The 13504-nt window shown below is 38.1% G+C and overlaps 2 protein-coding genes across 2 annotated transcripts in view; one reads left to right on the forward strand and one right to left on the reverse strand.

Moving 5' to 3' along the window:
* The window catches only part of LOC103177556 (collagen alpha-1(IV) chain), a 101692-nt gene extending 98666 nt beyond the window's left edge, over positions 1-3026 (forward strand). Inside the window, exon 52 of the mRNA XM_007891779.2 lies at positions 749-3026. Coding sequence (XP_007889970.2) covers positions 749-830 — 82 coding nt within the window. The 3' untranslated portion in view covers positions 831-3026. The remainder of the gene's footprint in view (positions 1-748) is intronic.
* Positions 3027-3850: 824 nt separating this feature from the next.
* LOC103177557 overlaps positions 3851-13504 on the reverse strand; it is a 50216-nt gene continuing 40562 nt past the window's right edge. The window contains 6 exon segments of the mRNA XM_007891780.2: positions 3851-4371; positions 6013-6244; positions 6845-6999; positions 8058-8226; positions 9407-9568; positions 10121-10316. Of these exon segments, the coding sequence (XP_007889971.2) occupies positions 4229-4371; positions 6013-6244; positions 6845-6999; positions 8058-8226; positions 9407-9568; positions 10121-10316 (1057 nt within the window). The 3' untranslated portion in view covers positions 3851-4228.

Below are 13504 nucleotides of genomic sequence, written 5' to 3' on the forward strand. Positions count from 1 at the left end.
ACACTGGACTGTTTTATCTTAATTGACTTGTATACAATGAAGGCAATCGTTTCCCTGCTTTGTACAATGTTCAACTCCTGCTGAGTTTGTCAGTAGCTTCACAAAGTGAGATGTTGGAGAACGTACTGCCTATTCCTTCCCAGTAAAGGAAGTAACATAGTGATGGGAAGGGAGATAAAAGCCAGGACACTGGGCTCCTGTAAGAAACAGTTGATGCTACAATGGGAAAATGGTAGGGTTGGTATTCTGGAAGAATGAGATAAAATGGGCTTATTCATCCAAATCTTGTGTAGAGACCTAGCATAGTCAAATGTGTGTGTATGTATGTATATATATATGTGTGTATATATATATGTATGTGTGTGTGTATATATATGTATATATATATATACACACACACTTCAATGAATAACTGTTATAATAATAAAGCAGTCAAGATACTATTGAAGCCTATGTAACTATTTCATCTTCGTTTCTACACTTTATGTTGCTGTGAAGACATTTGTTCACATCTTTTCAGTGATGCCCACTGAGCCCCAAATGGAAATGGGCAAAGTACATCATAGGAATAGGAGTAGGCTATTCAACCCTTCCAGCCTATTGTGCTATTCTCATCTATTAGATCATGGCTGATTTGTACCTCAACTCCAATTAAACATTGAAAATCAGTGAACATTGCCTGATACATTCTACTGGAGCCATCTGTTTGTGTGCAGAATTTATTACTGACATTCTTGTTCCCTTTTAGGAAACCAGAATCTGAGACCCTTAAAGCAGGAGAACTGCGAACACGCATCAGCCGTTGCCAAGTCTGCATGAAGAACACGTAATGTATTCTGATAGTTCAAGCTCATTAGCTGATTCAAACAGTTTGGTTGAACTATGGTGCTATTCTATAATAAAGCAATACGACAATATCCTCACTCATTTATTGTGCCAAGAAAAAGTGCATAGCAATAAGAATGGAGCTTCAGCCACATAAAGCTTATTGCAATTCCAATTGCTGCCTTACTGCTCTAAAAGAAAAAAGTTTAATATGAGCTTCAACGCATTGACATACTAAATGGCACTTTCTTTGTTAAAGCAATGCACTGAATATTAACAGAAATAAGAATACATACAGAATAATAAATATGTGGGAGGCAATTAAGACTGTATCAAAAGCATTTGCATGATGTCCTAAACTGTAACAGCAGTTTGTGTTTGTCGACTAGTGCCGGCTGGGGACCTTTTTGACAGGTGAGACAATCTGAATTTGCCTATCCAAGCCCTCTTGTTACCAGGATCACAAGGTCTTTGCACATGTGCAATATCTTGGCCTCTCTCCCACTGCCCTGGCTCCCATGCTGGTACTGCCATGTTTCCCCAACTCCTCAAATTCTAGGTGAGGCAGTGCCTCACCTGACGAGCCATCACTGCTGTCAACCAAATCCTGTAGGGCCGTAATGTTTAATTGCCTCCCACGCATTTGTTACTTTTATATAATATATACTAAATAGTTCCTTTTGCAACTACATTTGTTTCCTCACTGGGCATGCTAGGCATGTTTGGGCCAAAAAAATTACAGCTGATAGTGACATACAGCCTGAAAGTATGTGACATGCCATTTATTGCAGTATTGCAAGGCCTTTTTGGCTGTGGTTTACTAGTTTATGTAATATTTAGTATATATTATAAAATTCTAGAAAAGGTGCTACCAACTACAGTATACACTATCATCTAACCTGTTCAGCTGTTATACTGTTGTAAGTAATCTGTTCATTTAATAGCTCTGCATTATTTTGACTGCTATCTATTTTCACTTTTGGTCACTCTCTTAAGTGCCCTTAAACTGCAACTTCTAAACACTTGTTTTTCCATTGATGAAATTATACTAATATATGCATGGGTTCTTCGATTGCAGTTATTGTAAACAATTGGTTCATGATTGTTTTTTTTTTAAAAATTCAATGAGAATCACTAGTTGCATCCTGTTACCAACCACTTAGCTGTTTCTTTCAGATATAGTAAAACTCTGCATCTTTTAGCAGTAACATCTCAGTTGTGTCTATTACTGGAGCTGAGTTTAGTTGCATTACAGAAATTGTGGCTTTCACTATTGGGCAACAATTCTAACAGAACATTTTAAATGATGAGTTTTTTTACTCCTGAGTAATAGTCAACAAGTGTGTGTTTCCACCTAGAAGGAAACATTGTACATATGTGACATAAATCAGACAATGTTCCAATGAGCATTTTAAATGTACAAAAGGTTTTTTCAACAGATGCATAAAGCCAATAATTTCTCTTTTGCTTGGAGCAGCCTGTAACTAAGTGGTTATAATGCATACTCCACATGTGCTTAATCAGGTTAATGTTGTTTTGATGAAAATGGTACTTTTAAATGTTCTAACCACTATTGTTTGCTGTTGGCCATGAGAGAAGGCAGTCACAGTTGACTTGTTGCATTGTGCTGCATGCCTTTCCTACATTCAATATTTTGCTGAAGTTCGTGTGCAGAAGCATGTGTGTTAAACAATGGAAAGTAACAGAAAGAACAAGAAGCAATGAATAGAGAACGATTGCATTAGCTTCAAGTTAAACAGCCAATGAATTGTCATGATGTACTGAATAAAGATGGTTTAATCGCTGTTCCTTCTGGAAATTAATGTTTTTGTTGAATCCTATCTGAATCAGTCTAATATTATTATCAGGGTTTTGTAAATTACATACCATACACTGAATGACTTGATTGTTCTCACCTAAGAGGCCTTGATTTGTTGTATTTTTATACTGTTTTGTATTAAAAAGGTTCAGTAATAGGTTATATATGATGTGGATGTTCTATACTTTGATTGCTTGATCAGAAACAATTTAGGGCTTAAATAATTCCATATATAACATTTTGCCCATTAGCCAAAGAGTTATATGGAAAGATTAAGGTCATTTATTTCTTGATGCAGCTAACTAAAATATTTCTTGTATTTCTTCAACCCCATTTGTACATCATAAGCCATGAGGATTAAAATAAATAATTTTGTGTTAAAGTTTGAGGCTATTTTGTTTCCAATACAATTGCACTGAAATGCACATGTACGAGCTTAACCTTTGCATGGCTTCATGTTCTGCAAATAAATTCAGATACCTAGAGGTTATTCAGACCTCTAGACCAGAGGTCATTGCACCAACTTTCACCTTGAATCAGATGAAGACATAATAGGCTGTCTTTGGCTTTCTACTTTGACTTGCTTCATGGATGTGGATGAGGCAGCACTTATTGTCCTGTAAAGGTGAGGGTAGACCTTATCTATCAACCCAATGATACTCCAACAATAGTTCAAGGATTTCGGCCCAGTGGCAATGAATGAACGGCGATGTGTCTGCAAGTCAGAATGGTGAGTGACTTGGAGGAGTGGTGTTCCCATTGGTATCAATGGGAACACCACTCCTCCAAGTGGTTACATAGAATTTGATTTGGGTGGTTGGTCAGAGCTGGACGTGCTGTTGGTGAGTTCCTGAATGGATTTTGTAGGTAGTACAACAAGGCCACAGAGCATTGGTGAGAAAGGGAGTGGATCCGAACCTGAGTGACTTGGGGGCTGATGAAGCAATTGCTTTCTCCTGGATGGTATTGAGATTCTCAAGTATTCTCTTCACTGCATTCAGCCAGGTGAATGGTGAGCATTTCTTCCCACTCCCAACTTAAACCATGTAGATGGAAAGGCTTTGAGGTAATATTACATTTTCACAGAATACCTAGCCTTTTCACTGTTTTTGTAGCCACAGTGTTGATGTGGCTGGCCCATTTAATCTTCTTGTCAAAGCTTAAGAAAAAAAACTTTTAATATTAGACAACAATTGTATTATAGACTTATTGTTCTGATCATTTTATTCTGGATGGCTGTAATATATTTGCTGTACTTTTTTAACATACAGAATAGTCTAAACCATTTCTATACATTTACAGATAATGCAGCCATTACAATTTATTATACTTTACTTTCCTCAACCTTTCTATTGCAGCAAAAAGAAGCAATCCATTCATTCCCTTTTTCACATACTTGTATTTAAATATATTACAACACTTGAGACAAATAATTTGTTCTCATTATATTTAGTATCTTGTGTACTACCCAGATTTGACTTACTAAATATAGTCAATTAGTAAATTAAATGTATGTAAGTTTTAATTTGTTAGAATAACAAGTGATATCTCATGTAAAAAAAGTAACATTTTTGCAAATTTTCTTTATGTTCTTGAAGGGCATGAGTGAGATTTTATGGAGTTATCTTTGTAGATGGCTTCATCCAGGTCAATGATCTGATTGTTAATACGTGTGTCCATGCACCCATGATAGAACGCGGAGACTGGAGTAGAAGCTAATGGAATATCTGTAAATAAAAGTAAGTACTTTATTGAACTGTTTCAACAGAACAGTGCCCTTTTACTGTAATTCAGAAATAAGGCACCGTGTGGTTATTAGAATAAATATTTCAGTTCTCTGTTCATGCAACATGCAAGAAAAAGGTGCTCATAAACTATTTTGATTCTGCACTGTCTCTGTCCTTAATCTTTATTTGATTGCCTTTAAGGAAATGGTCCACTAGATGATGTGACCTACCTTATGATTTTTCTCCATTTAATTTCTTAATGGCCCGTGCTGCCTCATGTTACAGTACAAATACCTTTGTTATCTATGATTTGGTATGATTTTCAAACCTGTACGATTACTTATTAAGTGGGTGAGTTTGGTACAGTTGCCAATAGCAGTACCACTGTCTCACTTTTTACAGGATACACTGTTCCGACATTAATGATCGGCTTTCATGAATTTCCTGGAAATCATCAGGTAGATCCTGTGATTTCAATGTTTGATTCCAGTTGCAGTTCAGGATTGTGCCTGTTGTTGCTGTGCGGATTCTTAAGATGATACACCCAACTGCTCTTTACTAAGCATCTGTGTTCTGAGTATCAAGTTCATTTCTATTATGCTGTTTTCCTCACCATTTATCTTAAAAATAAAGATATCTCCATAACATCGCCCAACTCCGCCACTGTCTCACCCCTCAGGCCGCTGAAACTCTTGTTCATGCCTTCATCATCTCCAGGCTTGACTATGCAAACGCCCTGCTTGTCGGCCTTCCCAACTCCTCCCTCCACAGGCTGCAGATAATCCAGAACTCTGCAGCCCGTGTCCTCTCCCGCACCAAACTCTGTGACTCCATCTCTCCCACTCTCGTCCGACTCCATTGGCTCCCCATCCTTCAGAGGATCCAGTTCAAGATCCTGGTCCTCACCTACAAAGCCCTCCATGGCCTCGCCCCACCCCTACCTCTGCGACCTCGTAACCCTCTACCAACCCGCCCGTTCCCTCCGCTCAGCCAGCTCCACGTCCCCCGCCCCATCATTGGCGGGAGAGCCTTCAGTCACTCTGCCCCCAACCTCTGGAATTCCATCCCCAGTCACTCCGCCTCGCCCCCTCCTTAGCCTCCTTCAAGTCCCGCCTCACAACCCTCCTCTTTGACCATCCCATCGGCCACCCCCCTTCCCCTCCCCTCCCTTCCTCCCTCCCCGACCCCAGCTCGAGGTCTGAAATGCTGTACACTGTCCAGTGCCTTGGGACGTCCTCCCGATGTGAAAGACGCTATACAAATGTAATCTTCTTGTTGTAGTAGTATCTGGAACCTGAGTAATCGGTCCACCAATTGACTAAAAACTGGGTTCCTACTTAAGTAAAATAGTCATTTAAATAAGCTTTAAATAAATCAACAAAAGTAATTTTATGCAGCAGCAGGGTGAATTTGGAGGCAATGTAACCTAGATATAGATCTCATAAAATTGATCCTGGGAAACAAATATACAATTTTCATATTTAAATTCCAGCTGTTGTCACTTTTTCCTTTCAAAAACATCACTCGATTGTGCATAACACTCCCCAAAACATTTTTCATCAGTTAGGATTGTGATACGTTATGAGATCTGCATCAGTCAATCATAATAAAATAAAAGTAATTTGATATAAACCATTTTACCTGGAATTCCTCCTAGATATGTTTTGACGGATTTCTGCATATATTTGTCTAGTGTGGAGAGACGTTCAGTTAGCTGTGCCTTTTCCAAAGGACTGTTGGCTATTATTGCAGCGGACGCCAATATAATTTTGTCTTTAGTTGCAATGAGCTGTATGGACAGCTTCTCTCCCCCGCACAGTGGTAATCCCTCTAGTTTGTAAACAATCACATTCTCTATAGACAGAACTATTTCCTAAATGGAGGGAAATCATAAAGTGATTATTACATAATAATACTATATTGGGTAAAACCTCACAATTATTTAAATGCTACAAAGCTCAACAATAATTTACATTTATACATTGCCTTTAACATTGGGAGGATGTCCCTAAGTGCTTCACACAACTGATTGGTGCTAAACTGGCGGTGGGGGGGTGGGGGAGCTGAGAAGGGGAGGAGATAGGTGACCAAAAGCGCAGTCAAAAAGATAGGTTTTCAGGCGGGTTTTGAAAACCAGCCCCAGATCTGGTGGAAGTCCTGTGCTAGAGAAAGTGATGCCCCAGCTTCCAGGATCAGTGCTGAGAGGCACTGAGACGTTGGCTATATTCTTGCACTTTGTACATTACAGTTTCTGGATTCAGAGGATTGCAATATAATGAGCACTGTATGCAGGGAACTCTATAACAGGGTTTCGCTGAATTTCATTTGCTTGTATAGCACTGATAATAATAATGGAAGAAATCTCCCTTAGAATGCTAACATTTTATCTGATTTTATTGCTAATTTGCTAGTTAGACTGCAATAACTTCTATTTGTGCCAATGTACTTCATCAGCAAGCTGGTACTTTGATACCTGTCTATCAGCTTTCTTTGTGGAACTTGAATCCATAATGATAAGTGAGAGTGGAACTTTGTCGTCACTTATCAAAGCAAATAACACTCCAGTATCTGCTGCAGGCCGGATCACAAGATTCACGTTCACTGCCCAGTTACCATTTTCTCCTGTGCCTGTATTAAGCAAATATTGAGAGCATTTTATGTAATGTTTGTTGCAAATCTTCCAAAAACATATTTTCCAAGAGTCATGGTTTCAACCAGTTAAAATGTATTATACTCATGTTAATTGGATCTAACAGTTTCTCAAAGAAACACAAATTTCATAATAAATAATAAATTATTGCTGCAGTTACAAGACGTGAATATTCAAACAGCTTGACATAAAATATTGTATTTATCACCACACTCTTTTGTAGGGTTATCTACCCCCTTCCAAATTTCTTCCATCATACATTGAAGAGGTTGACTTAAGCTGCAGTGTGGTTCAGCCAAGGCCAGATCCTTCCAACACCTCAACAAATTATCTTTCTTCAAGTGCAAGACCAGACAGGGAGCTGGATATGTAATGGGAGTGGGGAAGGGTTCAGAGGGCAGAATATACTTCGCACATTATCGATTGTCGAGGCAGATCCTCTTCTTGCTTGACGTCCTTTATATACACACCCAGCAGGTGAAGTTACTGGATGGCAATCAGGAGCAAAAACTTTGTCTGATTTTTCTTTAGCCCATTTCATTTAATAGCTACCCAACTACTGCACTGACTAAGATCAACTAACCTGGTACATGCCAATCTTATGAACCTCCATGCTGTTTCTCACTGGGCGGTAATTCTACTAACAACTATTAGACTAAAATAATATTGACCATACCAATTTGATTCTTTTCAGTTTTTTCAAAATGTCTCAAATATTTCACAATAATTAGTACCAAATGCAGTAACTGATTTTTAGGAAAACACTATAGCCACTGACACCATCAAAGTCCCAGAAACAGTTATACAGCAACTGGTCTTGGGACTATGGTTGGACAGGACACCAAGGAAAGCTCCCTTCTCTTTTCATATAGTGTCAGGATATGCTAAATTGATCAATTGCTAACAGCAGCATATGCATCAAAACTACATTTATAGAGTCAACAAATTCAACAGAGCACACTAAAACTATGAAATAGATATGCATCAGACATCCCCTCCTAAAAAATATTATAAAACAGAACAAAAATACACCTACTGTAAATGAAGTTGTAGAATGCAAATCCAGTCCCGGGATAGTAAGATCCACTCTCTAAGTGAGAGAAACACTGCAATCTTTCATCGTGTTTTATGGTTTCACTTATTAGAGTATCCTCTTCATTTATCCAGTTCCATCCACGCATGCAGGCATCTAGTCTTGAGTTAATCTTAAAGATACTGCACAATCAGATTTAATCCTCAAAATCCTAATACTGCAATTAAAACAGACTTAGGACATAAAGACCGTGTCTTTAATTCTTCAAAACAGAGAAGCTTGATCCGCAAACCAAGAGGACAATTCCAGGTTAATTCCCGATTTTATAGCAATAACCTCTCTTCCCATTTTGATTAGAGCCGTGGGATATTTAATATCCACTTGAACAGGCAGACGGGGTCTTGGTTTATTGTCTCATCCAAAGATTAGTTGAACCTTTCAGTTTAACTCAAATGCCACACAATGCCACAGGAATAAGAGTTAACATGTGGCAAAGAGTGCTACTGCAGGTTTGTACTCAAATAATCCCTCTACTGCCAAGAATGCAATAGCTGCCTGTGCGATTCTCTCGGTTTGGTGACCTGTACTTCTCCTCTGGTAACAGAAAGCACAGATGAAGAATGAGACACATTGATGGTATTACCAAATCATAGCTGGATGAGTGAAGAATGAGGCAAGAGAACAAGTTCATCGGTCTCCCATTTGTTAAAATGATTTTATTTAAGGATTTTTGCACTAATAAAAATAAAGGCATATCCTAATTCTAGTTGTTCTTAAACAATGATCTCCATAATTAGGAGCAGTAAGAACATCAAAAAATCCTCAGCCCCAACCATTATCCCGAGGCCTGAAGGGCCTTAAAATTTCTCTGTTGTGTTGCTGCTCCCAATCGCGACAAACAATGCGTTTCAATGCAGAGAAAAATGGGAATTCAGCTTAACTCAACTGATATCAGTGTTGCAGAATAGATCCCAAGTTCATTTTTAATTCTATTAAACATCTTGTGTGCTCGTCTGGGGCACACAAGATGTGATGACATTTTATTTAATTGAGACTCAGAGCAAACCACTGTGTTGAAATTCCGTGAAGGGGGTCCAGTTTCACAGGCAGTCTTTAAGGATGGATGGAAAGAAAAATGCAAAGTTTCATAACAAATCAATAATGCGTTTACTAATTATCAGATCTGGTTGTTAAATGTCAGAATTTTCACCATGGTAAATTCTATACCGCTTTTTTTAAAAAAGCATGAAAGTATACTTTAGCAACTTACCCTTGTATAGCACCCTTCACGTCAAAAAGACAGCCCAGTCTTTATTACCTGAATATAATTGATGTTTAACAGAATAACTTACTGGTTTAACATGTAACTCGTCACTCAGAAGGCCTCCAACAGATATGTTGATCTTAAATAATCCTCGATTCTCCATAAAAAGACTTTCAGGAATGTTAATATTCATAACTGCCTCTCTTGCAACTTTCACAATTAAGCTGTTAATTGATTCTTCAACAAAAATCTGAAATGGAAAATATAAAAGCTTGGAATGTATACTGGGACTTCACATCTTACACGAGCATAGGTTGGCAATCCAACAAGTTGTACTCATCTTGGTAGATGCAGTAGTTATTTACAGCATTGCTAGGAGGTTGTGTTCAAATACTGGAATTAATAACCCACCATGGCTAAGCCCTGATAGAGGCAACTGCAAAGTGGACTCAATCCATCTTCTCTGGGCATGTTTTTTAAATAGGCTGGTTTCATGGGTTTTATAGGCTGGTTTCATGTTTCAGGATGTTTCATTGTGTTATTTATTATGTTAAACTGATTAAATAAATCTAACCAAAAAAAGATTGACAAAGCAATCCTTGAATGATCTTTGCATGATTATCTGGTTAGTACAGAATTGGGTGTCAAAACAATAAGGATGGGAAGAGATGGTCAAGTATTTTGTGAGAACTTTTCCATAAGAGGGGTAAAGGCTACATAGGTTAGTGACTCTTTATTAAATTAACACAGCCTTATAATTCAATATTGAAAGAGAAAACAAGCCAATTGAGTTGAAACTTACCATGTGCCAGGAACCATCGTTTATAAGTGGACCTCCACTGGTAACGCCCGATGTGACTCCATTGGCATTCTTGTACTGCACCTGAAGTTTCCCATTATGAACAGCTAGCATGATCCAGGTGTTGTTTTGTTGGTGACCAGCATGGAATATTACACCCTCAGTATCATATGTTCGAAAGTCAAATTCCACTGTAAATCTACATATTAGATGTCATGTATTATTACACAAGTCTTTCACTGGAAATTGAATAACACTGTTTCATACATGAAATGCAACTATATTAACACTCTATGGATATTTGATTAAAAAGACTATACAAGAAGAAATTTGGGCAAATAAATACCAAACATTGATCATGTTTGTGCTTTTGCTAGCAACACCACTGAAGCTATCTACTCTAATATTACACAATTTTACCCATACTTTTTAATATTATTTTTCCTCAACTATTTATACAATTCCCTTTGCTAAAGATTCAGTATCAACAGCTATTTTGAGTGAGGCATTCCATTTTCGTACATGTTTTTGGTCAGCCAGATATCTGACCGTACCGGGAACCCATCACCATGCATAGCGTGTACCCAAACTAAACTGAGAATTCCATGCATCCCATCCCATGGAAATTCCTGAGGTATTTATTGGACTGGAATGTGCACTCTCTCCCTGGAGGGATACATCTTGCTTACCTAAATCCAAAGAGTATTAGGCACAGGTTTGGAAGAGCCAAGGGTGGGGTACTGCTGGAGTCTTACCAGCTAAAACCACATTGCTCTTGCAAGCTTTCCTGCTGCCTGTCTAGTTAGGACCACCATGACCTATTAGCGTTTTGTCTTGCAAGGGCCAAGTGGGAAGAATCCCCGTCCGCAGTGACTGGTCTGTCTCTTGAATTCCTATAGCCTGGCTGTGCTGTCATCGCTGTGCTGGAGTACTGCGGAACCACCTGGTCCAGGAACTGGACTACTGACACTACCACAGAGGGTGGATTTCATTCCATTCGATTTTTAAATTATGTATCTACTTTCACTCGCACCTATAAAGACCTACGTATCTGTTCTTATAAATCTTTCCCCTCCTCCTCCTTCTCCTCCACTCCATTAAAACTATTACCATTTAACCTATACCACAGAGCCCTGAAAAGAGCAGTGTCTGGAAAGGATATATCCAAATGTAGTTCAGTATATTTGCTTGCATTTTTGCATTCCCAAATGGGAAAGTAGGAAACAGTTCGTATTGACTGGTTAACACTACTGTTCCCTATTTATAAAAGTCACATCAAAGTACAGTACCTTTGGAACTGAATTTCCTGCATTGCTCCGTAATTACAAACTTTTACTAAAAATGTGCAAGCTGCTTTGAACTATTATGCTGTGACACCAAGTGCGGATTCTGTCTGAACACTTCACAAAGTCTTACTCAAACAGTGGCAGCACAAAGGGCTTACAGACGTGTGATAAAATGATAAAATGATAAAACACAACCAATTTAGTACTCAAAATGTCTGAACAATATTAGCTTTTCTGAATGCGACATGTAATACCACAGCCACTGCCAACATCTTGCGTCATTCATGAATTGTATTTTCTCTGAGAAGGCATTTTATAAACACAATATTGGCACAGGAATTAGTAAAGAACATCCAGAAAGCATTGTATGATTTCAAATGTTGCAACACATATTATAAATGTGCTGAGAATCAATATTCCCATATGTGTGGCAGCCTGTCTCCATGGTAGCACTTTCGCCTCTGAGCGTCTTGGCCAACAATCCCCCAAAATAAAATTAGTCACTCATTTTGAGTGTTTGTGGGACATTGCTGTGTGCAAACTGCTGCCATTTTGGCCAACAAATACACACTTACTACACTTCACAGTAAGTCCTGTGAAGAGCTTTGGGACATCCTCCCAACATGAAGGGCGCTATAACAAACAAAGATTATTAGAATATATACCTTCACTGTATACATTAACTGGCAATTTTAAATATAAATAAAACTGTTCCTCTGAATAGAAATATGTATTCTTCAGTTATGAAACACTCAAAACTAAAAGGCAAAATTGAAAATTGTGGACTATGAGGGTTACTTTAGAATCTGAAGGCAGCCCATCTTCAGTGCAACACTATATTCTAGATCCTCTAAATCAGAGAGGTTTTCTTGATATGCCCCTTTTACTCACAATAATGTGCATGGAAAGCATAATGTTATTTTGAACTAACTATATGTTCTGGTGAGCAGACCTATTGCAAATTCTGCTGCACTCCATTGGTAAGTTCATTCACATTTAGGTATTTCTCAAGTCACTCAAGCACCAATGGCCAATAGCAACAAATTCTCAAGCAGCATTCAAAATTTACAAAAACCATTTCAGATAGGCTTTAAAGAAACATTTTCATTGCTATTTTACTTTAAGTCATAAAGTCATTGAACGAGAAGATGAATGAATTGAAACTTAAAATGTTATGTTGAACTTGAAAATACCATTTCTATTTGATATTTGCAAGTTTTCAAATATATGGTGAAAAACAGACATTGGAAAGAAAAATGCAAGATTTCATAACAGGAATAAGTAGCACATCTGTTGTTAAACATTGCATTTTTCACTCCGTTCCTGTTATTAGGACGTCCTCCCGATGTGATAGGCGCTCTATAAATATAATTTTGTTGTTATTCTGTAAAAAATATTGTAAACCGACTGCAAAGAGTAGGATGGAGGATGCTGCAGTGCACACTACAGTGTGGACTTCAACTCAGGTCCTATGTAATCTCAAATCCAAAAGCCACACAGGAGTTCTCTCACTTTTAGGTACGATTCTTTACAAAACGTTTTTCACCATATATTTAAAACCTTGCTTTTGATGTACTTTATCATGTCAAACCATCTCAAAGCACTAGAGGCAATGAGTTATTTTGAAGTGTGGTTTGTGTTTCACAGGCAAATGTAGCAACTAGTCTTCCACAGCAACACATAACAAACAGCATTGGAAAGAATGACTGATACCCAGGATTTGGGGTTTGGATTTAATTGAGAGAAACACCCTGGCTCCTTTACGATACTGCCATGAAATCTTTAATTATACCTGAATAAGCAAATGGGCCATCATTTTCTCATCTGATTCCAAAGGTTGGGACCTGCAGCTACGTAGTACTCTATCAGAAAATCAGCTAAATTATAAATTAAAATTCTGCTGTGGAGCTCAACCCACCACCTTTGATGAAAATAACTACAATACTGGTTGAGCCAAAATGACACAACATATATTTGACCCGATGACAAGCACTTCACAACTCTCATGAGCTGACAATCAAGTGCAGAATAGTGCACAATAATTAGAAGACAAGGAAGTGCATTTCTTCCAATCGATCAACACAAGATGCAACTGTGGTGC

This window comes from Callorhinchus milii, unplaced genomic scaffold (genome assembly GCF_018977255.1).
Source record: "Callorhinchus milii isolate IMCB2004 unplaced genomic scaffold, IMCB_Cmil_1.0 Scaffold4, whole genome shotgun sequence".
NCBI classification, from domain to species: domain Eukaryota; kingdom Metazoa; phylum Chordata; class Chondrichthyes; order Chimaeriformes; family Callorhinchidae; genus Callorhinchus; species Callorhinchus milii.